We start from the raw sequence: 27,615 nt of genomic DNA, 5'->3' as shown, positions 1-27,615 counted from the left end.
TGAGGGGTGAAAAAGGTAACGGTCTCTTAAAAGTGTTGGAACGCTGTCAGTGGAGCTGTTGAGAACAGTATCCAAAAGCTGTTGTTTGAGGGCTGAAAAAGGGAACGGTCTCTTAAAAGTGTTGGAACACAGTCAGTGGAGCTGTTGAGAACAGTATACAATAGTGGTTGTTGGAAGGCTGCAAATGGGAAAGTCTCTTAAAAGTGTTGAAACGCAGTCAGGGAGCTGTTGAGAACAAAATGCAGTGGTGGTTGTTTGAGGGGTGAAAAAGGGAACGTTCTCTTAAAAGTGTTGGAACGCAGTCAGGAGAGCTGTTGAGAACAGTATCCAAAAGCTGTTGTTTGAGTGCTGAAAAAGGGAACGGTCTCTTAAAAGTGTTGGAACGCAGTCAGTGGAGCTGTTGAATACAGTATGCAGTGGTGACTGTTTTAGGGGTGCAAAAGGGAACGGTCTCTTAAAAGTGTTGGAACACAGTCAGAGGAGCTGTTGAGAACGAAATAAAGTGGTTGGTTGTTTTAGGGGTGCAAAAGGGAAGAGTCTCTGAAATGGGCTGCAATGAAGCAAAAGGGGCTGTTGAGAAACCAAGGAATTGGTGGTTGTTTGAGGGAAGCAAAAGGGAACGGTCTCCTAAAGGTGATGGATACAGTCAATGGAGCTGGTGAACACATAATGAATTGAGGCTTGTTTGAGGGATGCAAATGGGAACGGTCTCTTAAGGGTGCTGGAAAGCAGTCAAAGGAGCTGTTGAGAACATAAAGAATGGGTGATTGTTAAGTGATCCAAAAGGGAACGGTCCCTCAAAGGTGTTGGAATGCAGTCAAGGAAGCTGTGAACAACACAATGAATTGGTGGCTGTTTGAGTGATGCCAAAGGGAACGGTCTCTGAAGATTGTTGGAACAAAGTCAAGGGGCTGGTGAAAACAAAATGAATGGGGGCTTGTTTGAGGGATGCAAAAGGGAACGGTCCCTGAAAAGTTCTGGAACGCAGACAATGGGGCTGTTGACAACCCAAGGCATTGGTTGTTGTTTGAGGGATACAAAAGGGAACGGTCTCTCAATGGTGTTGGAACGCAGTCAATTGAGCCGATGAGCACTTAGATCTGGTGGTTGTTTGAGGGCTGAAAAAGGAACGGTCTCTCAAGTATGCTGGAACACAGTCAATAGGGCTTTGAAAACTCAAAGAATAGGTAGTTGTTTGTAGGATGCAAAGGGAACGGTCTATGAAGATTGTTGGAACACAGTCAAGGTAGCTGGTGAAAACAAAAGGAATTGGGGCTTTTTTGAGGGATGCAAAAGGCAACGGTCTCTCAAAGGTGATTGAATGCAGGCAATGGAGCTAATCAGAATACAATGAATTGGTGTTTGTGTGAGGGATGCAAAAGGGAACGGTCTTTAAAGAGTGTTGCAAAGCAGTCAATGGAGCTAATGAGAACACAATGAATAGGTGGTTATTTGAGGGATGAAAAAGGGAACAGTCTATGAAGGGTGGTGAAAAGCATTCAAGGGAGCTGTTAGGAATACATTATAATGTTGGTTGTTTGAGGGAAGAAAAGGGAACGGTCTCTTAATTTTGTTGGAACGCAGTCAAGGGAGCTGTCCAGAACACAAAAGATTATGTGTTTGTTTGAGGGGTGCAAAAGGTAACGTCTCTGAAAAGTGTTGGAACACAGTCAGTGGAGCTGTTGAGAAAAAAATTGCAGTGATGGTTGTTTGAGGGGTGCAAAAGGGAACGGTCACTTAAAAGTTTTGGAACGCAGTCAGTGGAGCTGATGAGAACAAAATTGCAGTAATGGTTGTTTGAGGGTTGCAAAAGGAACCGTTCTCTTAAAAGTATTGGAACACAGTCAGTGGAACTGTTGAGAACAGTAAGCAATTGTGGTTGTTTGAGTGATGCAAAAGGGAACGGTCTCTAAAAAGTGTTGGAACACAGCCAATGCAACTGTTGAAAACCCAAAGAATAGGTGGTTGTTTCTGGGATGCAAAAGGGAACGGTCTCTGAAGATTGTTGGATACAGTGAATGGAGGTGGTGAAAACACAATGAATTGAGGCTTGTTTGAGGGATGCAAATGGGAACGGTCTCTTAAGGGTGCTGGAAAGCAGTCAAAGGAGCTGTTGAGAACATAAAGAATGTGTGATTGTTGAGTGATGCAAAAGGGAACGCTCCCTCAAAGGTGTTGGAATGCAGTCAAGGAAGCTGTGAACAACACAATGAATTGGTGGCTGTTTGAGGGATGAAAAAGGGAACGGTCTCTGAAGATTGTTGGAACACAGTCAAAGGAGCTGGGGAAAACAAAATGAATGGGGGTTATTTGAGGGATGGAAAAGGGAACGGTCTCTTAAAAGTGTTGGAACACAGTCAGTGGAGCAGTTGATGACAAAATGCAATGGTGGGTGTTTGAGGGGTGCAAAAGGCAACCGTTTATGAAATTAATTGGAATGCAGTCAATGAAGCTGTAAAAAAAACAAAGAATATGTGGTTGTTTGAGGGATGCAAAAGGGAACAGCCTCTGAAATTTGTTGAAATGCAGTAAACGGCACTGATAAAAAGACAATGAATTAGTGGCTTTAGTTGAGGGAAGCAAAAAAACAGTCCATTACAGTTGGTTATTGTACACGCAATTGCTTCAAAATTAGTGAATTGTAATAGTTGACGGCTTAGAAAAATGTAAGTATGATGACGGCCATGTTGGAAAAGACGTGTAAATTAATTTGCGGAATGCAGGGTTGGGATTGGCTACAGCAAAAATCACGTGACTCGCATGCAACCAATGGCAGCGTGCGCACACATGAAATTCTCGGACAAACAGACAGATACACAAACAAATCCCGCCCACAAATACCCCTTTGGCTTTTATAAAGGTAGGAGGATAGATATATAAAAAAAACACTAATAATTCTGCTCTATACCGGAGCAAAAAAAAACCAAATAATACCAACTCTGCTCAATACTGGAGCAAAAGCGCATTAACGCGAAAGAAAAACGAAATGGCGGCTATCACGCAGATTCCATAAGCCACATACACAAAAAGGAAACGAATTATTCCAAAGCATCGACTGGCCACGAGGCTTTACGCGCGAAAAGTAAGTGGCGAAAGTTTAAGCGAAAGTTGTGGCGTATTTCTCCCCCAAAAAATTTGAAATCAGGGGCTGATTACGTTGACAAAAAAAATTGTGACGATTACTGATCGCCAAATTCAAAACGAAAATGCCACACAGGACACACAAAAAAAATAAATAAAAAAACTCAACTATGCTTGTCAATGAAAGGAACATGCGGGCTTTACACCCAAAAAAAAAAGAAAAACGACGTGAATATCGCATGGGCAGCTCTAACAAAGGAATAAATTTAAAAAAAAAATGAGAACTATTCAATAGCCCGTGCCCGACTTCTGACACAAAATGTTGTGGTTCGTCGGCCGGCGAGCGGTTTCAGCCGAACAAACCGAATGAAAAGGGGACTTAAACTAATTACTTATTACTAGAGTAATATAAGACTTACAAATGACTAGGGTTTACACAAATATTTTTAACGCTTACGCGGGGGTAGCCAGCACAAACAGCACAACACTCCCTTAGGACCGACGAGATGACGTTCACGCAGTACGTCAGTACGCACACCACGACAATCACACCCCCGTCTGCCAACTCTCTCTCCATGGGCCGCTTACGCCCTCTAGTCGGTCTATATACGGGCCTCGGGGTACAGACATAAAAAGGGGTAAGGGGGTAGATTAGCCGTCTGCTACATTACTGTCTAGTTGACAGTTCCTCTGGATTCCTTCCTGCTCCTGCAGAAAGACAGCCGCCGCGCAGCTCTTCATCCTTCCTTTTCGGTCAATGGGCTTCAAGAATGGGCATACACTGCCCATGTATTGAGCGTATTTCCGGACTTCGTCGACGTTGAACTCGACGAACGGCTGCCGATCTGGCGATACCCCCAGCTATGGAGCAAATTCAGCGTACGAGTGGGATACCGACTCCTCTTTGCTGGTGGCTACCGGCATAGGAAACACACTGAAATCTGCAAGGCATAATTAAACTCAAATACCGGCAGATGAATGAACAAACGAACGTTGCCGTTCACCAGCGCCGCCTCCATCCTGGCCTCCTGGTACGCTCTCCAGCGATTTCCTCCTTGCAATGCTGGTGTCAGTCCCCAGTCTTGGGGCAAGGCTTGTCGAACCGAATTCAGCGCTTTAGCCAGTACATTTATAAAACAAAGGAGTGGTGATAGTCTCCCTATAGCTGCATCTGCTAAGCCGGTTTGCCAGCCGTGCAAGACGTCAGCCGTCCAATCCAGCGCCCTATTTGCCTGTTCCACAAACCTCGTTACCTTTTGTAGGAAAAGTTATTCTCTGGCAAGATGGGTCCAGCTGTCATTGAAGACTTTTTTCAGCTGCGCCTGCTCTCTGCGCATCTGACCCACCACCACCATGAGAGCACTGATTTCGGTCTCATGCTCCGTCAGGTGCCCCATGGTCACATTTAACAGGGTCGCCTGCTCCTGGAGAAGATGTACCACCTCCAGACCTTTCTTGTCAAATGACTCGAGTCTCGAGTGCACTGATTCCAGGTCCTTTGTCGTAGTGGTCCCGAAGAGCCAGTTAAGCAGCTGACCACCTCCGTCGAACAGCCCGCGCTTCCACCTGGTTCCTTCGCCTTTCAAAGCTCGTTCCAACTCCCGAAATTCTGCTTCCTCCGGCGCTCCGCTCTTGCCTTGATTTCCGCCAAGTCACGTGCTGGACCTTCCAAAAACGGGGTGATTTTCGAAGGGAAATTTCCCGTGATTGCTTTGTCAAACGCACCCGCCATATCGTATACCCAAGCGATGACAAGTTATAATTACTTGTTCAGCTCGCTTAGTGGGCACATCATAGATGACTACCCATTCCGAGTCACCCAGGGCCAAAGTACTTTCGGGATGAAACACCAGTCCTTCGGTCGCGACGTACTTCCCTCTCATTTCATTTGCTTGGACCATTTGGCCTACGACACAGACCAAGGTGGAGAACAGCATGTTCTTCGTCCAACCGGGTGCCCGTTTCTTCCTGGTCGAACGACCCGCCGATGATTCCGTTGCTGCTGGGACCGCGGAATCCTTTCCGTCTTGTAGGCCTTCGTCCATTTCGGCTATCGGCTTCAATGGCGGGCGCTTCATTCTCCCCTTTCTTCTCCTGGCTGGCGGCTCCACAGCTGCCGCAGCAGTGCTGGTGTCGGGTGTCACCCCAGTGTCGGCCTCAGGCGTCTCACCCGTGTCGGTTTCGGCACACGCCACACCCTGTTCAGTTTCGTCACGTGCTTCTTCCGAGCCAGTGTCGTCACGCGCGACACCCGAGTCTCTGTCGGCACGCTCGACATCCAAGTCGGTGTCGGCATGCTCTAGTTTCTCAACTTCTTCGTCACTATCGGACTCCTCGTCCGATTCCACAACCAATTTCTTCATTTGCGACACATGCACCACAAAAGTTTTTTTCCCACTTGGTTTCCGAAGTTCGTAGCTCAACTCAGTGACCTGCCTGATCACTTGGTAGGGCCCCACGTATTGATGCAGTATTTTTTCCGCGAGCCCCTTCTTACGCTGCGGTTGAAAAATTAACACTAGGTCTCCGGGTTCGTACACTGGTGCTGCACTGACTCTGGCATCGTACTGCGTCTTCTGAAGTTGCTGTACCATGGCCAGCCGGTCCTTTACGTCTTCTCTAAGCTCCATCATTGCCTTCATTTCAAATTATGAACATGCAGTAAAACTTATGTTTCCTTTGCACTACAAGAATATAATATAAATAACATATAAATATATAAATAAATATAAGGACTTGTCATGAATCCTTTCGCAGTAAAATTGATTTAAAGTTAAGTGAAAATGTAAAACCTATCAAAGAGCGTGTGCTTCAACCATTATCAATCCAAATTGAGGATAGTAACAGAGGTCAAGGACATCCCATTGAAGTATGTGCCATTTTGGAAATTAGTGCTTTCCCACAGACGTAAAGTAGAAATGGAATTACATTCTGGAATTTGAAATTTGTTATTTAGATGTTTTTCAACAGAATGCGATTACCAACTGGAATGGAAAAAACGAACACACCTGAAAAATCGAATTGCAATTGCAATTGCATGTCAGAGAGAATGCAAATCATGCCATGGCAGATTTAATTTTTTACGAAAGCAAAGAAAAAGAAAACTTATATTAACAACCAATGTGTATGTGATGGAAACCAATAAATGAGATGTGCAATTTTTTACGTATCTAATTGCTACAAAACTGTAATGTCAGAATTATGCAAATTGAAATTCTTGAATGTGTTTTTTTGTGAACACGAAGAGTCACTACCATATATAATACTGCAACATGTTCTGATTATATTGCATACGAAATCAATATGACGTAATGTACACCTATCCAAAGAAAGGACCCGATAGTAATAGTAATTAAGATGGAATAAGAGGATAAGGGGATATAAGGAAAAAAACTGTCAAGAACCCAGTCTCCCATACGTATATTGCCAAAAGTACGAAGGGGAGACTGGAGTATGCCGGGACACCGGGTCAAGAGGGACAGTGGCGGGGAAAATAGTAGATTTTAATAAAATTAAATTTTTTTTAGTATGTTATTTAGATACATACAATCTACTTTGGCATGAAATTTGGTTGAGTTTTGTCAATAACTGTATCATTTATTAACAAAACTAAAAAAACGTTTTTTTTTAGTTAATTTTGTCTCTGCCATTCAATGTTTCTAGAAAAAAATAATCGCAAATGGCATGTAAATTTAATATGGAAATGAAGCTTAATCATTTTTTTATCATTCAAAACAAAAATTATAATTTTCGATCAATTACTGTAGATAATATTAACGTTTTAAAAAAATAGTCTTTATCGGGAAATCGGGACAGCTGTTTTTGACTAAAATGGGACATTAGTGGGCGGGTTTGGCCTTCAAGCCCATCACTCATCACCGAGCTCATGACGCCATTACTGTTCCTTACAATGATAACAAGTAATCGATTATTCAGCATATTAATCGATTACAATAAGCCCAACCCCCACCTATCTTGTAATAAGGTTTTTTTTTATCATATAAGAAAAAATTTGTATTAACGCAATAATCAAATTTAAACATTTATTAACTTATAGAGTCTATGCAGTGGGACGCTATTTCAATTTTCACAAATTTTTTTAATGAATTTTAAGGCGAAAACGGAGGACGTCCCTCACCACCCACCCTAGTGTCCTCACTTACCCCTCAAAATAGGCACCTCCCACAAATCTAAGAAAACTTTAAAGGTCTTATATGGGAAAATGGTTTATTATTAAATTATATAAAAAATATGGGGGGTACATTACAGTATGGAATACATAAAAACAAAATAATAAATTAATTTAATGGTTAGTTTGGGAGATATAGAGGATATAGGGAGGATATAGAGGAAAACGAGAACCGTCCCGGCTTACTCCAGTCTCCCATACGTATATTGCCAAAAGTAAGCATCAATACAAAGGTTTAACTCACGCGAAATTGTTTTGTTTTACTTCTCCAAATAACCACCAATCGCCTCTACGGTATATATGAAGCACTTGCGGACAAAGCCTTATGGTCAAATCCTACAGAGTGAGCATACCTTCTCCTCTATAAATCTGTTCCAATTATCCCCCTTTTCGTATGCGCGTCCTCTTTCCTACAATCTGACAACGGTGTTCCAGCCCTTTGAAAACAGCATAATATTGCTTTCGAAATCTCCTATTTTCGTCTGTTTGTTGGATTTTACGTATCGTCTGCAAAAATTTTGGTGGTTTTCTTAACAATGTTGGTTTAACAAATTCATTAATACAATAAAATTACTGGTATTAATAACTATTAATTATGAAGCATAGCAGAACAGGCAAAAAATGTTATTATAAAAATTTAGTCTTGAATACTAGCACCCGTTTTCTTTCATAAGTGCTGTGTTCTGAAGCTAATTTAGAGCAGCATAAAAATAATTTTTTAATTTTTAGCTAGTAACAGAAATTCTAAAGTATCTTAGAAATGTAGAATATAGTTTTCTATATAATAGTCAGAGTCGGGCATCACTCACTGAAACACGAGCGCGCTCTGAGTTTTCCGCTCAGTGCCTCAAAGTAAGCGGATTTTCGCTCTAGCTCGCAAAAAAAAAAAAGAGCGTGCTCGCGCTCGTTTTCCGCTCTCGATCTTCACAAAAAAAAAATCTCTGTCAAAAACGTATTTTCTCCTCTTACTCCTCTTAAAAGCGATCACAGTAGGTTATACGTATTACAATTTCCTAATTCCTACACTTAAAAAAGTTAAAAGAGTTCAACTTGCTAGCTATTAGCTAGTTTTTGATGGGCAAAGTTGCCAGTTTCGAAAAGATATTCCATTTTGTTTCAAAAACACAAGTTTGTCAAAACTACTGTCAGATAAATTTGAACGTTTTGGAACAAAAATGAGTCCCGCAGTGCTGAAAAGACGATTTTGGGTGTCGTCTGTACAGTTGCGTACTTTTTCACATAAAAAAAATTGTGTTCATAGATAGTGCACTAAGTTTGGACCAAATGTTTTTATTGCTGACTGATAGATGGCGTTCGCGTTCGAGCGAGTCGCTCAGCAGGTCTTCGCTCAAGCTCAAGCTCACGTTTTTTTGGCATGCACTCTTTTGGGCGAGTTACCAAAAGGACTCCAGGGTAAACGACTTTTGGTTGCAGGTTTCCGACACTTGGACATCTGGCACACGACGCCAGGACATCTGCCCATCGACTTTAGGACTAGTGGTTCCCGACATTTGGACACACAACAAAATGTTGCTGAACCCAATTAGCAGAATACTCGACCAGTACTCAGCGACGAAAAGACTTCCAGTTAAACGACGAGTGGACTCCCAGGCAATCGACGTTCGAACTCCCGGGTAATAGACGTTTGGAATCTTTTTGTTTTTGTTTTCTTTTTTTTCGAGTGTTCTTTACGACATAGGAACTCCTCATCCAGCGACAAAAGGACTCCCAATCCAGTGACGCACGGATTTGCTTATTTGTTGCAGCTGAAGGATCGTTAAGAACATAGGTATTTTTAATTGACTATGATTATTGTATAGATATTTGTGCTTACATTTATCGACTGGATAACTTATTTATTTTTATTATAGAAGAAAAGTTTAATTACAATTATGTAAATATTGTACTCTGAAATGGAACGAACATGGGTAACCATGTTTGTTCCAGTCAGACTTCTTTCCCTTCTTGCATTTTTAAATGGAACGAACATGGGTAACCATGTTTGTTCCAGTCAGACTTTTGACCCTTCTTGTATTCTGAAATGGAACGAACATGGGTAACCATGTTTGTTCCAGTCAGACTTCTGACCCTTCTTGTATTCTGAAATGGAACAAACATGGGTAACCATGTTTGTTCCAGTCAGACTTCAGAACACAAACAGATTGTAGTTCAAATGTTAATGTATTAAACAACATAAATACAAAATTCTTCGTTCACGGTTGTACAATTTTTCTGGGTAGATTCACATATGGCAATCACGATCAAACGTAAATTTAAACAGTGCTTGGTTACACTTCGGCAGGACATAAGGAAAAAAAATAATAATAACTTAAAAAATAACACAAGGCTTAAAAAATAACACAGGCAAGGAAGCCCCTTAAACAACTGCTTGCCGTCCACGAACTCCAGGCCTTCGCTGGCCAGACATTCTTGCGATTTCACAAAATTCTCGACTAATTCGTAAACAACACTTTGGTTTTCGTTAAAGGACATGTCCAAAAAGTAAATAAAACAATGACACAATTATTGCAAGTGGCTCTAAACTCACGTAATTGTATTCAATTTTTTTATATTACAGTAATACGAGAATCTATAATCTAGCCGATAAATCCAAGCTATAAATATAAGATAAATATAAGCTAGACAATAATTACAATGAAATATGAAGACCAATCGAATTTAAAATACTTACCGAAAGAAAAAGAGTCCAAACGTCGCTGGCCCGGGAGTTCACTTGTCGTAATCTCGTAAAGGACTTGCTGGGTTCAGCAACATTGATTGTCGTGCCCAAACGTCGGGAACCAGTAGTCCTAACGTCGCTAGACAGATGTCCTCCTGTCGCGAACCGGTCGTCCAAGTGTCGAGTGCCAGAAGTCCAAGTGTCGGAAAACCTGGAGTCCTTTGGGCAACTAGCCCAAAAGTCCCTATCCCGTTTTTTTTAATTGAGCGGCTCGCGCTCGTCGCTCAGTGAAAATCGCGAGCGCGCTCCTTTTTCGCTCAAGCTCAGAGCGCGCTCCGCCCGACTCTGATAATAGTAGACATTTCATTAAAATACGTATCCCGCATACTGACATGGCGTCATTTTGAAACAAGACTTTCCTTACGGGAAAACCCACGCTTCAATTGCCCCGAACTTTTGGCAATTGAAACCTTTGAAGTCCAGTTTTTTTACATATTACGTCTGTTTAAAAGTGTCAACCCCCCCCCCCACCAAAAAAAATTGTGTAGCTTAGATAATTACCTACAAAACCATACATTTTAAATATAACTTTAACAAATATTTTACTCGAAGAAACAAAAAACATTTTTGTGTTCCAACCACGCCCGCTCTCTTCTACCCCCTAAAGCTTCCATTTCTCCTTGACCGTCTTGTTTGTTATCGATAATGGTGCAGGCTACCAAGAATTACCACTAGTTACATTGAGCTCGTATTATTCCTTTTCGTCTTCGAAATTAAGGTGTTTCGTTACAAACAGAGGCACTGGCAATGACAACGCAGCTAGGGTAATAGCAAATCACTGTAGGCGTTTTGCTACCGAAGCAACAATCCGATGTTCATTCAGAAATTCGATAGAAATTATATATGAGAGTGAACCGTGGTAGAAAATATATTGGAATTTTGTTGTTGAAAACCAAGTAAATTCTTAACCTGGGCCGTGCTTGGACAGTCAAGTTCGAACAATGTATATATCATAATATTAAACCAATGTTGATGCGTTGAATACCGGGTATCCAATAGTCAAACATTGCAGAATGTGCGTGACAAATCAGTATTCCAATTCCAATACTATTATAGCAAAGGGCCAAGCTTAGAAATTCATGCACAAAAATACAAGTTTTCTTTTGGCAAGCCAATACAAGTTTTCAACCGAGCTTCCGAATTACTCCGGAAAACATATTAATGGAATTGAATAGAAATCGCTAGGTTGTTAAAGCGTCTGACTGATAAAGTTGTCGTAAATTGTTCTAGGATTCAAGCCCTTCAAATCCGGCTAGCTATTTCACTCCTTCATTTTATTATGAATAAAGCTATTGTTTTGTTTAAGACTGTTTAATTTTGGATGTTGGAATTCTTAATGTTGGCCCAATGTTGTTTTGCGCCGTTATTGGCTTCAAATCCGAATCGCTTATCGGCTCGGGTAATTTCCAACTTCATTCGCCAAACCTAGTCCATGTCTGCTGTGCCAACATTAAAATTTGTTTTCTGGTAGAAGATCGGCGATCCTTTATTTAACAATATTGACATATTAGAAACGGGTAAAGCATGACATTTCAAGTTGAAAACGACACTGGCCGATGTGCGATTCGGATCTTGAATTGATGACCAATTCTGAATCGGCAACAACATTGGACCAAGACAAAATTCCTGCCTAGGACTAGGAGTCGATGTTTGTCGACCTATTTTGGAAAACGGGGTCTTGGGTCGAGATAAGATTTCCTTGAGAAAATCAAAGGGACATTGCGTCGGCCGGCGGACAGGGACTTAAAGTCGGTAAATTACTAACTTATTTTTAAGCCCGGGGTCTTCAGTCGGGATTATATTTCATTTTAAAAAAGAGCGGTCTTGTGTCGGGGGCTAGGGGTTTTAAATTGCCGAGTTATTCAAAATTAGAACTTTTTTTTTTATGTTAGGGGTCTTGCGTCGTAAGGTGGGGGGTCTACGGTCGACGCCCTCCGGGATCTTATGTCGAAGGGGTCTAAAGTCTCGCTCCCTTATTAACATTATATTATTGCTTAAATTATATTTAGGTTTTTTTTAGTATACGTTAAGAGGATAAATAAAAACTGAAACGGATATTTTCATTCCATAAAAATTTATGGGGTTTGCCTTTTTACCGTGATCTAAATTTGGAAAGTGGGAGTTACCCTGGGGCTAACATGAACAAAGTGTGGCTTTAGTCATGGAATTTCGGTTGACTTGTCAGGAGATAAGGTCACTAATAAGACAACCCTCATGGCTGGAATGGTGTTTTCGGTATAGCACCGATTCTAGCACCGTACAGCTCCGGAAAAAAAATCACCGCAACGAACGTCCCCGATTCTTTTTGTTCGGTGAGGGTTTGCGGTCTCCCTGATTTGATTGAGATCGGGGCTGAGCCCTAACCGTGGAAGGATACTCGTTCGGAAGAAGAGGGTACCTTGAAGCTAAGACACCAGGTTGCAGTGTATTGAAGGAGTACGACCGATAGTTGCGGCCTTGCGGGGGCTGTACTAGCAACAGACGGCACAGTAATCTAGGAGTACGGACTGATCCCAGGTACTTGTCCTCCCCACTACCACTCATAGATTTACGTTACCCACCTCCTGGCATTTAGCTTTATGGCAACCTCACCCTCTACACGAGCTGCGTATCACATTTCAACCCACCTCCCTCGTACGCGCTTCTTTAGTCATGCCATCACAATAAACGTGATCAAATTTGGTCTTGCTACAGGGACTCCAACGACAATCCGCTACGTAAAAGGGGAAACCAAAGCGACCGAGACGGAAAATCCTAAAGCGACCACCAATAGTACGCTTGGATTGCACTTCATTAACTTTCCGGGTTATTTAACAATATTGCGAAATCTCGATACATTTGTTGAGTTGTATAGGACCTTGAAATGCTCGGAAATGCTTAACTGTTACAGTTGGATGACCAGCAATGCAAATTCCACGCAGGTTTTTCCATGTGAGGTATGAGAAAGTCGTGCACCTCACCAATGAGCAGCTACAAGTTAGAGCTTATTGACAGATACGATTCTTCCAATCGAACAGCCTAGAAATAGCCTATTTAGGACATAACCGATGGACGTTCTTGGTGTTCGGTTTCCGTAACGTAAGGTTTTCATGTCCACAAGATTGTACTGTAGGTAAACCCCCCCACCCCCCCTAAACGCCTTCAGTTACCAGTGATGGGCTACTTGGAGGTTCCACCAGCTTGCAAAGCACGTATGGGCAATTGGACGGGCCAGGACAAGGCAACCGCAATCCAGCGGGTCAAGAGGGCAGCACTAGGCTACCTACGATGGCTACCTACCATCGCCACTGTGTCGACTCGCGTGCCAAACAATCTGGAATTCCGACCAAAAATTACTTAAAAAACAACTGAAAAAAACCGTTCCATTTCCGCAATTGAACGCCGCTCGTTTGAATCTCTTGCGCAACTGTTTACTTCAATAGGAAAAATGGAAGCGATAGCTTCTATGACAAAAGACTGCGCTAGTTAAAATGCAGTTGGCATTTACTGCATTAGAAAATCAAGAAACGACACACACACTAAGAAAAAGCTTCCGCAGACTAGATTTCCACGACGTAGAATCGTTTGAGACGAAGGACAAAGTTGCTCAACTCTTTTCATCCAGTTTCGTTTTAGCAAGTAATAGCAGGCGCGTAGGGCAGGCAAAGAGTCTGCTCTGTATGTCCACCGTGGAACATTCCACCCTATTCGTCCATTTTCAGAAATTTTGAACGAGACAACGAGAAACGAGACAACTCCTTGGCAAAGTGTACAAAATGCTAAATTTTTGCTTAGATTCACTCGGATTCACCTAATTAATTTAAGATAGATTTTGGCTTAAGATTCACAAAGGTAAGCAATTTGCGTGCATACCTTAAATTTACTAATAAATATAATTATGCCAATACCGGAGTCCCTACCCTTGACATTGTGGCGTTGTTTCACATGTGGAGTAGGCCGTTTGAATACCATGTCTTATTGCGCATTTTAGCGAAAAAGCTCGTAACTCGAGTCTGTTTGGCAATACTGCTAGGGTAGAATATTTCAAGCCAACTTCAAATATTGTAATCAGCTAATCACTCACATTATTTTAATTTTGAAAGAAATGAAGAGGCATATTCCAGGCCTTGCACATAAAACAATAATTGCTGCACTAGTCGCGACTTCTCCTCCTCTATAGTGATAATTTTCTAAATAAACTCATTTTTCATAGACCATACTATGCATTTTCTGTTGAGACATAACTTTTGTTTAAGAGAAGGGAATGTTAAAAATCTCTAAAAAATTCCTTGCCTCACAAATCTCCATCTGTTATTGTATACGTTTGTAAAGCAACTACACAAGCCATTGTATACACCAACTGTGACGAGCCTGGGCTTTTTCCGAATGCATAACATACGCTATGTATACTTTTGTCTTCCATGCGGTTTTTGATTGAAATTAATAAAATAAGAGAATGATAATGTAAAAATCATTTTGACAGCGCATTCTGCTTCTATTGTCTCTATGACCAGTTGAAATAGCTTCGATTGCATGAGCGAGCAGATCCACACCATTTTTTCTCTTCCAAGGAAGGGCACGGTCGTCCTCCTCGTCTAGCATGGTTTATTACCTTTCGGTATCTCTCAGAGACCCCTATATCACAAGTTTTAGAGCATGGGGACCACGCTGACCACACTCCAACGTCACAGTCCCGTGGTAGACCTTAATGATAGTCAAATAATTATAAAGGTTTTCGGTTTGAGCAATACAAGCGTACGGTTTCGAAGAAAGGCTTTAGTAGCCTTGACGGGTTTTGCCTTGGATTTAGTTGTTGTATCAGGAAAATGAAGAGGTAACGACACAAGTCCGTTAAATTCATCTGCACTTTTTTCCGTGGTGCCGTCTGTAGTATTTGTCCGAAAGATGTCTTGTAAAGATGTATTGTTCACGGATAAATCTTCAAAATTAATATTCTTTTAGAAATGATCTGGTAGTAAAATTGTGAAATGCTTACTTTTTTCCTGTTCTGATTTTGCTGTGTCATTTTCGATCGAATAACGTGTAAAATTTTCCGATTCGCGAACGACAGAAACAGCTAGATTCGTCGTATTTTCATGAAAAACAGATGTGTTTCCATCTTCAGTAACGGAAGAAACCTGCTCAATCTTTTTGGTTTCTTGGGAAATTGTTTCGTCGCTGTAGTGGAATACTTTACTCAATTCATATTCTTTAATCTAGAAACGTGAACGTGTGTTTATTAATATAATTTTCAGGGATAGAAGTGCGATCCTCTATTTGTTTAACTTTTACCTTAAAAAACTGAAACAAGGCAATGGTTGGAAGCTTACGAACCCCTGGATAGAAGAAAGCTGATGCGGGATGATTTGGAAAGTTACTACTCAAATGACGGATGTTTTCTTGAGGTTCACTTGGCCAGTTTGGGGAAGTGAAAGAAAAGCCATTGTCTGTGCCAGCGTCTACTACATCAACCTTTAATGGAAAATGCATATGAAAGCACAGTTTAACGCTAAGATAAAGTTGGTTCATATCTCACCTCAATGCTGATACCGTTCAGCCATTTGCCGTTAGCGCAAAGATCTAAACTATCAATTCCAATGAACCAATCAGGAGATGGAACAAGTTTGGAAATCAATGACACCTTTATTAGCCAGTTCAAAAAGAAACGTTAAGGGAAGAAAAGTGGATGCTGATCAGTTACCAAGGATTAGACAAAAATGAACTAACTCTTGAATGGTTCCCGTCAACAAAAAACTCTGTTTCTGTTTTTCCTTCTCCAGACAATATTGCTGGTGCATTGAACTCGTCGTAGATTCCTCCTTCTCCTTGAGACTGGGTATCTAGATAATCACTCCGACCATCTTCGGCAAACAACTTTAGTCCTCTAGTGGCCTTGTGATTAAGACGGTACAATATGTACGATTTGTTGTGTGAACGGCCTATGACCGTAAAATAATAAAAAGAATTGTTACTGCCTGTAAAACCCGGATGGGAGTGGGGGAGGTCAATTTTTTTTTTTTTTATTATGCCGTGTTTTCAGCTGTGGCTCGGCCCCGGTTAACCCGTGAGCGGCTTACTACCGGAAGGTGCTTGCGCGACATAGGACACCTACGTAGTTTTTTTTTTTTTTTTTTTACTATTGCGCCAGAAGCTTTAAACTGACTTTTTTGCCGATTTGATTTTGCGAAAAATCGAACTCTTGTTCCGGCAATGGTTTTTCTTATATAAACCTTCCACTTCCAAAGATGTACTGCCTCACCAGATTTTTTTTTTTTTTTAAGGAAAAAACAACAAATACGAAAACGATACGTCAAAAACGAAAATGCGATTCGTTTTAGTTAACTAACCGAATGACGAAACGAAACTAAAAAACAGGAAAAAACAGAACGAAATAACGAAGTGAATCTGAAAAAAGCAGAAACTGAACAACACTATCGCATAAAGCCCCTTGGGTGCCTTCGGGATTTAAGGTTAGTTTTAGTTGTTATAGTTGCTGTTTTCCAATTTTGTTTACATAAGAAATAGTGACATCTAGTTTTTTAATTTTTAATTAGAAAAAAGTACAAAGGTGCCATCTATTTTCCAAATGTTGAAGCACCCCATACAGTACAAAATGGCCGATTGTTGACTTTGTTATATACGAGAAAAAGATTCTAGTTGTCACATAGTTTAACAATTAAGACAATAAAATGGCGTGCATTATCATTTGTTACCTTTGTCATAATTTAAATCTACTAATTTCAGCTTAAAAATATCGTTAATGCTGTTTTTTCGCTTTCCTTCATTCCTATTGGTGGAAAAAAATTCAAATAAACCTTTTCGGGTCCCTATCTGGAGGAGGAGCCTATTGTAAGTTGTGCTGCGTTTAAGGCCCCTAAACCTTCGGTAATTTAGTAAACTAAATCTCTCAGGGATAATACGAATCTTGGATAGCTGATGCTGATAACGTTGGACAGAGATTTTTGAAAAAAAAAATCCTTTTCAAATATCTTTTGAAGTTTTTTTACGATCATGTAGATTAGTTATAACAACTGTTTAGCTGTAATTTGTGTTTTATTTATTGTTCTTTCAATCAAATCCACGCAAAAAAGACGAAACAATACGTGAGGTACTAAAAATCTATTCTCACTTTTTCCGTCAAACTTATTTGTACGATATGTATGTTGCATTTTCGTTTTCATTGAGAGTTTTGCAGGGTATAGTGATTGTATACATGAAGAAAAAAAACCTTTTAACTTAAATTTTAAGTTGACGCATGAAGTAGGTAGCGGCCAGTCTTTCAGGAAAAGGTTGTCGTTAATCAACAGACGTTTTAAAATTTAATCGAAATGCAAATCCTCTTTTATTATTTTTCCCTGGTCTTAAGCCTGAGGGAGCAGGAAGTTTCTTAATTTGGCATTTCCGTCTAATCAAAGTACAACTTCATTAAATTTGTGTTGTAATTTTCCTATTTGGTTGCGTGCACGGCTGAAAATTCCGGATATTCCGGACGTAAAGGAACTAAAAGCAGACGAAATAAAGGCGCGTTCACACCAGAGGTTTTCGGCTAGCCGAAAGATGAAAGATGAAAAAAACGAGCTGAAAAACGAGCTGAAACGAAAAAAATTTCATCTTTCCAAAGACGAAACTTTCTAAACTTTTCGGCGCCGAAAAGTTTCAGCTAGCCGAAAAACGAAAGCTGAAAACTGAACAGCCAATCACAGCTTTCCATTTGATGCGCAATTAATTTTTGATATTAGGTCAACATCATCAATGCCAAATCTGTCTGCTGTCATTCTTTCAAGAAGTCGTGTGTTCCTCGTGATTTGTTTCGTGTTGTTGTTCATAGTTTCTGGAAAAAAATGCCTAAGTTAGTCGCTTAATTACTCTCTTCTATTCCTACTTCCATTTTAATTTTAAGAAAAAAGAGAACTCACAATAATCACACACAAAAATCAGAAAATCTGCAGACGACACAAATAATTAAGTAGCGAAAAAAGTAATAAGCGCCATCTACCAAGATGAACAAATTTGTAGTGTGAATAGTCGAAGATGAAAACGAAATTTTGTCGTCTTTTGGTTTTCATCTTTCATCTTTCGGCTAGCCGAAAAACCTCTGGTGTGAACGCGCCTTTAAGGCGAAGTAAGTCTGAGGTTGAGATCACGGCTCAGGGACAGATGGTTTTAGGATTGCTACCTGTCCTCCATATTGGCTAAACTTAACTCTTTTGAACGTGTTAAACATATTTGCATTTAAACTTTAAATTTAAAAAGGTACATTAATTATAAAACAATCTTTATTTTACAACTGTAGGACATTTGAATAGTTAACATGTCAACTAACGTGGTCGGAAACCTATCCTTCGATTTGCCGTACATATCCCTTTCCCATGAGTCATCAAGTATTTACATGACTTATCACTGCACTAAACGCAAATGGTTAGTTGATTGCTAACCAGAATTCCGATCACGGGAGTATTTGTAGGAAAACCGGAGGAACGGTCACTATTTTAATGAAAACTATATATCAGCGCGCTATTGGGATGATTCTATCAGCCTTATACAAGTCACCTTAAAGAATCTAATGATATAATTTTTATTTGGATAGTTTTAAATTTTGGTGACCTTTTCCGTCTTAAAGTTTTGGATAATCACAGCAAGGCGTCTTGTTTTCGTCGCAATCGTCCCAAGTTAATTGTGACTTATTTTCCTTTCATTTTTTACCCGTAAAATTTTTTTGTTTTTTTTTTTATTTCTATTTCTGGATAAAATAATGCCAGTATTGCTAGCATAATGTATGGGACATGACACACAGTAAAGAGTTGCTTTAACGGTTCCCAACGCTTTGAGCCTTACAGAGTGATGGGTTGTTTGAAAGCTAGAGGAAGAGCCGGGGTGCATTACACAAAACGTTTATATTAGTAATTTATAATCATACATGTTTTCAAGACCTTGTGGCCTATTAAACAGATTTAACTATTAGATAAGAGACGAGAATCAAGATAACCTTTACCAGTTAACTTTCACCGATCATTTGTATCTGTTTGCCTGTGGGACGTGTCGCAAATGACTACCATATTTAAATAAGGGGTTTCCTCCCAAGGCACTGAAACATGAAAATACGATACAGCTTTTACCTTGATATACGCAATAAGCGGACTTCTCTTTGCAAAAATTCAGATGCATCCAGTAGTAAGCGTTCTCGTATTTTTTCCCTTTTAACTTTTGTCACTATTTTCAAGCCTACGGCGATTGATTGCATAAATCCCAATTTCTTATTTTAACGCTGCTTCTAAACTCAGTTACGATTGCGACTGTAAATTTAACCGTGCCAATTTCAAAATGAAGCCAAGTGATAGCGATCTTAGAGTTGCGATGATTTTAGCTTGAAATTCTAATAATAGAACACTGTCGTTGGCAACTTATTAGTGCGTCTTCTCTTGTCCTCTCTTGCGGGTATTACTAAAAATTCATGACCCCGTTTTGTGTTTACGACATTTGATCTGGTACTACGTACCCTTAGATTGTTGCATTTATCGTGTAACGGCCAAATACAATAAAAACGGGGAAAAAAAAACCTTTGCCTTCAGGAAAAGCTAGTTTCTATTTTTGTAAAATTTTCATTGTTAAGATCTCATGTAGAATACCAAGAACTGTCGTCGTTCCAGATTTACCGTATGAATGTCGTTATGATAATTTCCATAAGACCATACCAACTAGCGCTACCGAAAAATTTAAAAGGAAAAAAGTCGCCAGATCTCTCGAACGTTGATGGTGAACCGGTTATAGTGGTACGGTACTTCACAATGCACATTTCGATTAAACGGTTCATGATAAAGCATTTTATCTAAAGAATTCACAGAAATAAAAAATCTTACGAAATTCCTTTGTCTTCTTAGTACTTTTAGTATTTAACTAATGCAATTCACCGATAGATGTACTCGCAGATTGTGAGGCAGATTGAACGAGTGATAGAAATAGAGTTTCGCGATGAAATTGTTCACTATTTGTCGTTTAAGATGAAATGCTATTTATTCTATTCGAATCTTCAATCTATCAATCATTTATGAGTACTCCTTTTGCAGATGCAATTAAGTTGTTTTATAGTGTTCTACCTCACGATTCAGCAGCTCTTTTATGAAATGTGCATCTTACGACTTGTTATTTTTATTTATTTTTTATTATCATTTTTTTATAGGCACCGATATAATGGCTAGGCTTATCAATACATGACAGACCCACCTACAAGTTTAGACCATTGGGCGGGAGGTCGCCACTGAGGATAATGTTTTGGGAAATTCTTGTGATTCCAAAATGTGTTGAGCGTTACTCGGTAAACGGTTAGGCGATCGGGCTGACATGATTTCGTGCTAGGTTCATCCATATCCATAAACGAATTGTTTTCAGGGCGAGCCTCAGTTGGTGACCGGATAACACAAACCAAACTGAATGCCACAGCGAACGCATTATACCAGTACTGATTATTCATCATTTCAGCTTAAAGGGTTGCCACTATGTTAATGAATACACACTTGGATTCAGACGACATGGAAATCGAAAAATGTACCTTATTTTCAATTCAAACTTTCGCCAAGTACGCACGCTTGATTTCAATTCGAAGACCACCAAACTTCTCGCCAGTTTAACACAACACTCCCGATTCAACTGCAATAAGTGAGTGAACAATTTTCGTTTCATAAAATACAAAGGAAAAGTCTGCGATTGGCGGACACAACGTCTCCAAGACATTCGGCCAGAGCCGTACAAATTTTTGCTTGACGCCGAGTGTAATGCGAAAGTAACAAACTAGCTTTGAGATGAAGATGTTCTTGCGCATTACCTAACGAACCTTATTGGTCCTCCGCGAAATCTCAGTATACTTAAGGGAGTATTTTTCTTCTCTAACAGATAAAAAAATATATATATTTATATATATATGTATATGTATAATATGTACATTAATACCACATTTTTTAAAAAACTAAATTAAAGTTAATTTTTTTATTATGGATACATTTTCTCGCTTTTTCTTTCTGAAGAACACGAATGGAAACGTGAGATTGAGCCTCTTGAGCTTCTTATTTTTCACCCTTCAAGAATTTTTTTACCCAGGTCATTATAATGCAGCTGTTATGAAATACAGTTCGCCTACATCTCAATCCTTTTTTTACTTTAATACATGATATAATTAAGGGCAACCGACTAAAATAAGTAAAGTAAGCTTGTAGTAGAAATAAAGAAACCAGTCCCAGCGAATTAGCATACTAGACGTGTTTCGTCATGACGTTATGACGAAAATAGAACTAGTTCAGTTTCACAGAAATGAGGCCAGATGCTCAGAAATGACCGTGGTGTAACGACGGAGTATAAAAAGAGCACGTTCGCGATCACCATTGATGACTCCTGCTTCCCCTACCATAGCTGAGTTTGGAGGCATCAGTGTTTTTTTTTGGGGGAGGGAGGCCGTGGTCGGGTTGGTGTCCACGGTCATTCCGAAACGAGACATTTGTTTAAGGTGTGGCTCTCCTGCTCCCCTGTCTCTGAAACACAAACGATTATCACTTGCAGAATAAGCCTGATTTTTTTTTTAATGCAGCAATCAGGTCGTGACTCGTTTAATGTAATATTAGTGGCCGTCTAGGGCTATTCCCTTCTATAGCCTTTCGGAATTGCATTTGAAATATTCTATTGAACTGATTTTAATTTTTAAAATAATGTGTAATGTATTTTTCTTATTTTAAATGTTAATTTGAAAATTTAAGAGTTCCATAAATTGTAAAAATGTAAATAAGGGGACTGATCGATTTACTGTATATATTTTTCGTATTATTCTTTCGGCAGTAGCTTGGAAAACCTGGTATTGCCCTGTTCAAGACTTTGTCGGACTATAAGTGAATGCAGTAGACAAATATTCCGGTGAAGTGCCGTACAATTAATGTAATTATTATGCCAAAACAAGAGAATTCTCTTTGCGCTATCACACTGTTAAAAATGGTTCCGATTTAGTGAACCCATAAAACGGAAAGGCCACCCAAAAACAGGGAGCCGTCGCCTATTTTCAGAACGAGTTACGAAAACCAGACGACTTTTCCGATATTCGCAATTTTAAAATTCACTTTTCAGAACGAGCGACGAAAAGCAGACGACTATTCCGATATTTGGAATTTTAAAATCCGTTTTACGGAATGTGCATAATATTTGTGAAAATTTGGTATCTGATTAGTAAAAAGGTTGTAACTAATTTGAACTCGTATATTCTAAATGTAACTTACTTAATTTTTAAGTGAGAATTTTTTTTTTTAATAATTTGATATTTCAATTAAAATCTTAACACGTAATCAAAATAGTCATAGCTTAGTGGTGAAGGCGTCTGACATCTGACAATGTAATGAAGAGACCTTGGGTTCAAACCCCACCAAATCCATTTCTTTTTATCAGTGATAATACCATTTTAACCCCCAATTTTAGGGGCTAAATACCGGGTAAAATACCGATTTTATAATTTAAAAATTTCCGATTTTAGGATTGATTTCCATGCCAATATTTTCGGGATTTTATGCACCCGTTATGCCAGAATTGACTTTCGGGATTTATGACACCCAAAAAGCGGGTCAAATTTTTAACAGTGCACATGCTCATTTTTCATTTGTGGTTTTCGAACAACTTTGACATAATATCGAATACCTTTGGAGTTTGGAGTATGCTGGTTCAGGTATATTCGAATAAGATCCTCGTAGCTACCCTTTTCTACGGTTCAAATATTGATTGTTTTGCCGTGGCAATCAAAAGTGGTTTGAAGGAAATACTGGAATGGCGATCCATCGAATTCTAAAAGAATATTACTCTGCTTGAATTTACTTTGTTTAGATGGACATATTTGTAAACACATAAGCAATGGATCGTACAAGGTGATTTAACAAATTTGCCCAAACCCCAATCAGAAAGTTGTAAAAAAATATTTGTCAAGCCTAGTCTAGACCATCTTTTTTAAGATCTTAAATATTGGAAAAGCTACCGGGATTCCTGACTTCTTAGAAAAATTTCAAACCGGTTGGTCCGTTTTCAACGCCTCAACGTCATATTTTTTTTTAATTTCTAGTATGATAAAGAAAGGCAAAACTACTGTTTTACCTCATTAAAAAATATTAATTTACGTACAGGTTTTTGGGTATTCAGCCGCCATCTTTGCTAAAAACAACCAATCAAAGTACGAGGAATAGAGCAGTAAAACATCCTGCGTTGCGCGTTTTCCACAAATGCGAAAATCTCATTTGTGTCCAACTTGGTCTGCTGCGGCTGCAGCGTCTTATGGAGAACCCATCTTCTTCACGTTAAAAATTAAGTTTTTATAATTATAATTTAGATTTTTCCCTTTTCTTCCTAGCAGTGGGTACCCTATTCATCTTTTCATGCCGGTAAAACAATACAGAGTATCGAAAATTACCTACAGTGTAAAGTCAGTGCGTATCGATAACATTTTGGTGCATCGACCGAGAATCGTGAATTCCAACGAACTGATCCGTAAAATTGTAGTTGCCTTATCGCTCTGTATCGTCCACATCGTTTACGCCACAGCACGAATATTCATGCCGACATTGTTTCTCAGTGAGAGGATATACAATCAAGCGTTACTTTTAGAACAGAACTTAATTAGACGATTTACGTTCACACGTGCTCGCCCTATAGCACCCTGAGTCGTCTACGCTCGAAGTACTGTCCTAATAACTTGATTGTCGAAAACCTAAGCTTGTACCCGTCTCGTCGACAAGCTCGTGTCTTAAATAACGTGTAACGTGTTACATTCGCAAATCAGTCCCGCGTGGCAGATCACGTATCCATTCCGCAATTTGCTCCCTTACGTCATCCGTTATCATTCAAGCATGGCCAGCGACGCATTTCCCCTTGAAGCTATTCAAGAAGAAGAACCGGAGGAGGAATTGGAAGAATGGCAAACGACCAACGATCCTGCTGAGCTAAAGCATTACCGTACTCAGGCAAAGAGAATTCACACGAAGTCACTCAATCAGGCTCTCCTTGCCGTCCGGATGCTAGAAGATGTTGGTACAGTCAACATATATCGAGTTGGCTTGGTCCGTGCATACCACATAATTGAAAGAATTCACCATCGCTACGTGGAAGTCTGTAAGTTCGACGGTGAAGAGCTGGACAGAGAAACCAGCTGGGGAATTGATATTTCCATCAAACATTCGAAGGCGTTAGCTGACGTGGCCAACTACCTAGATTCCTGTCAGGCCCGCGCAAGGTCAGTTTCAGGTTCCAGCCGCAGTAGCACTTCTAACCGTTCATCAGCCTCATCGACACGCCGTAAACTTCAAAAGGCAGAGCGGCTAGAAAAGGAAATGCAACTAAAGATTAAACAGGAAAGAGCTGAAGCCTTACAACAAGCCGAAGAGGATGAACGTATGCAGCAGTTCGAAATTGCCAGGAAGGCAGAGGAAGAACGTATGCAGCAGTTGGAAATCGCTAGAAAAGCAGAAGAAAGGCGCGTTGAAGCAGCACGTAAGGAACGACAATTGCAAATGGAGCTGGAGAAACAACGCTACACTGGCTCCTTATTACGCAAACAGCTCGCAGACGAATTAGCAGTTGCCGAAGAGATCGACGAAATGGAAACGTCCGAGTTTGACAAAACAGATGTCTGGAAACCTTCTGCCGTCCCATCTCATCCACCTGCTACGCTTATCCCAAATTTCCGTATACCATGTGGGACAGCAACGTCAACGCAACCATGCTCTCAATACGAGCCGGCTGCGTCAGAACAGCCGTCTACGTCCGACCAGCCGTTCTCGTCGATTCCCAAGCTAAATGCCAACGCCTCCTGCTACGTACCACCAAACGTATTCAACCAGCCAAATCCAAGTATAGCTCAGCAATTCACCTCAAGCGCTCGTCCGTCAATTCCAACAACCACAATGTCGTCGCTACCCGTCAACAACCGAGTTACGCAACAAACGTTTCCGCCTCAAAAACCAGTTCACGCTCCGCAACCAACGGTGTATTCTCCTGATGCCTGGATATTTGCCGTAAATCGTCATGACGCACCTCCGACATTTCGTTCATCATCGAGACCGCGGAAAGCTGAACCACCGAAGTTTGAAGGCAACCCGATAAATTGGCGTATGTTTATCCAGTCATTCAAGGTTCAAATTCACGACACATGTTTCAGCGATGCTGAACGTCAACATCATCTACGTGCAAGCTTGACGACCGAAATTCAGAACAATCTTGGCGAAGTTCTACTCAACCCTGGATTATACTCCTTCGCATTGAAAGAGCTGCATCGGAAGTTCGGAAATCCAAGAATCATTTCAACCGCTTGCTCTTCATCTCTCTTAAAGCTACCTTCGTTTAAAGATAGCGACTACGAATCGTTAAAGCAGTTTTCGTCCACACTCCGTTCAGTCGTCGCAACTTTGCAACTGGGTGGATATGGACTGGAACTACACAGCAGTACAACTTTGGCTCAATTGGTTGGAAAATTGCCGCCCACCTTACGCAGTAAATGGGTCGAAGTGAGCTATCGAATTCAAGATAGATTGCCTACGATACTCGACCTGGACACGTGGCTCGATGACGTTACGATGGCGGAATACTTCGTCCGTGTTGGCGTCAACCCCACACCCCAGCAAGGCAGTCATCCGAAAACTCGAGAAAACGTCCACAGGTCGTCGAACGAAAAACAGAAGAAATCGACCACGAATCCCATGGTCTTTTACGACTGTAAAAATTGCGTCCTGCCCACATTGTGACGGTGCTCATCGCCTTTATCTCTGTGAGAAGTTTAAAGCCTTAAATCCCACGGAACGATCAGAAATCGTCAAAGAAAAAAGATGCTGTTACCGTTGTCTTGACGACTGCCATCTAAGTTTCGGGTGTACGAAGGAAAGGGAATGTGGAATGGACGAGTGTAAACGTCTTCACCACCCTCTTCTCCATGGAGCACCGAGGATGTACCCGAAAACGCCACGATCGAGCCCGATGTCATCCTCGTCTCAAAAGAGCCCGTTTAACGGCTTGGTCTCCTACGGCTACGAAAGTGAAACGTCCTTGCTGCCTATCGTCCCTATGTTAATTGAAGCTAATGGCCGAACCTGGACCGGTTATGGATTGCTGGATCCTGGAAGTAAAATCTCAATGATAACCAACGCGCTTGCAAACGAATTGGGACTTCAAGGCGAGAAGGGAATTTCAAGAATCGGAACGTATCACGGCCGCGACCCAACCGCAAATACAACAAAGGTGTCTTTCAGAATCTCTTCTTTGGACAAAAGCAGTTCCTTCGAAATCCCGAACTGTTACTCCGTTCCCGTCTTAAGAATCAGAAACCAAAACGTTGACCTAAAGAAGTTGGTTAAGGATTGGCCTCATCTAGCCGGATTGAAAGTTCCCACCCAAAATTCCGTGGACGTTAACGTGTTGATCGGCTCGTGTGATATTGTCACACGAGTTGTATTAGGACAAGAATAAACGAATACAACAAGTGATGACTTAAATTCTAAACAATGGTTTAACTCAAACAAAAGGGATAACCATTACCAAAAGTTGGAGAAGCGTCTGAAGACCTCTTGGGAAACCAGGGAACTCCTCCTACGGAGCCCAGGTCCGGGAGCTCACCCGATGGAGACTCATCTAACGCAGATTTGGGGCAGCGTTTTATACCGTCGCGCGAATTACTCCCCTTCCGGACTGCATATCTGCGTATCTTTCTTAGAGCGGACTTCTCCCGATAATTTCTTCACCACGATCGCAGCGTTGTCCAAGGAGCGGATGACTCATCTCTGCGAAGAGATAACCAATCTCCCTTTTCACCCGCGACAATATGGCGCCGCAAGAGGTCCTGGAAATCAAAAGAGATCCGTTGAACGAGCGGGCCCCGCTAGGACTACGAACAGCCTTTGGATGGTGTATAGCTGGACCGATCTCTCCAGCCGCCGTTGCACAACTGCAGTGCAACTCACTCTCATTAGCGCCCCCACCCGACCAAGATCTTGTGAATGCAATTAATCGCTTTCTACTCACCGAGACTTACGAAGCCCGAGCAGGAGTCAAGGTGCCGATTAGCGAAGAAGAAGTACGCGCGAACAAGATCCTAAACGAAACGACGAAATTCTTAGGCGATCGATACGAGTCGGGACTTCTCTGGAAAAACGAAGTGCCGAACCTGCCCGACAACAGCCAGTCTACACTAGCGCGCTCAAGCTAAAATTTCCGTTTTATCGGCTAGACCGAGTTATGCGTTACAGCGAAAAAACGGAAATTTTTTCAAAAACCAACTGTTAGAGAAAACAACAATTCAATGAATATTAATTAAGTGGTTTTAAGTGGTCAATGAAAATTAAGAATTAGGCGCGTGTATAAATAAGGTAAACAATCCGTAAACGGAAACAAATCCTGTAAACATTGTAATACTTGTAATACAAATTTTACACTGAAAATTGAAATACAATCCGTGAACGGAAATTCAACATTGAAACTCTGAAAAAAGGAAACATGACTTTATACTTCCGCGAACGGATTGAAATCTGAGCGCCTTCGAACTATTATACTCACATGTACGGAGGAAAGAGGGCGCGATTACTTGTCCATCAGTGAAGGGAAACGGATCCGTTGGTCACCACTCGCGGCA

General features: G+C 40.7%; 1 protein-coding gene and 2 long non-coding RNA genes across 4 annotated transcripts; 1 reads left to right on the top strand and 2 right to left on the bottom strand.

Moving 5' to 3' along the window:
- Nucleotides 1-9,432: 9,432 nt before the first annotated feature.
- Nucleotides 9,433-13,101, bottom strand: LOC116922144. The gene is made up of 2 exons (XR_006646346.1): nucleotides 9,963-13,101; nucleotides 9,433-9,740 (listed from the first exon to the last, which is right to left on the bottom strand). It is a non-coding gene; the product is annotated as an uncharacterized LOC116922144 (long non-coding RNA).
- A 1,177-nt stretch (nucleotides 13,102-14,278) lies between these two features.
- On the bottom strand, nucleotides 14,279-20,666 carry LOC116922110 (spondin-1). 2 transcript variants are annotated; one of them, XM_045173178.1, is made up of 7 exons: nucleotides 20,211-20,666; nucleotides 15,717-15,928; nucleotides 15,526-15,630; nucleotides 15,282-15,461; nucleotides 14,986-15,205; nucleotides 14,749-14,898; nucleotides 14,279-14,693 (listed from the first exon to the last, which is right to left on the bottom strand). In XM_045173178.1, the coding sequence occupies exons 1-7, from the start codon at nucleotides 20,458-20,460 to the stop codon at nucleotides 14,494-14,496; spliced, it is 1,317 nt and encodes a 438-aa protein (XP_045029113.1). In that variant the 5' UTR covers nucleotides 20,461-20,666; the 3' UTR covers nucleotides 14,279-14,493. The 2 variants fall into 2 exon arrangements, with proteins under 2 accessions (XP_045029113.1, XP_032784424.2); XM_032928533.2 differs by having other exon boundaries at nucleotides 14,749-14,928; nucleotides 20,211-20,665.
- Nucleotides 17,618-20,522, top strand: LOC123471570. The gene is made up of 2 exons (XR_006646345.1): nucleotides 17,618-17,838; nucleotides 20,167-20,522. It is a non-coding gene; the product is annotated as an uncharacterized LOC123471570 (long non-coding RNA).
- Nucleotides 20,667-27,615: the final 6,949 nt, after the last annotated feature.

This window comes from Daphnia magna, linkage group LG4, assembly GCF_020631705.1.
Source record: "Daphnia magna isolate NIES linkage group LG4, ASM2063170v1.1, whole genome shotgun sequence".
NCBI lineage: Eukaryota > Metazoa > Arthropoda > Branchiopoda > Diplostraca > Daphniidae > Daphnia > Daphnia magna.
Note: the sequence above shows the minus strand (reverse complement) of the source record. Positions and strands in the feature narration are given on the sequence as shown.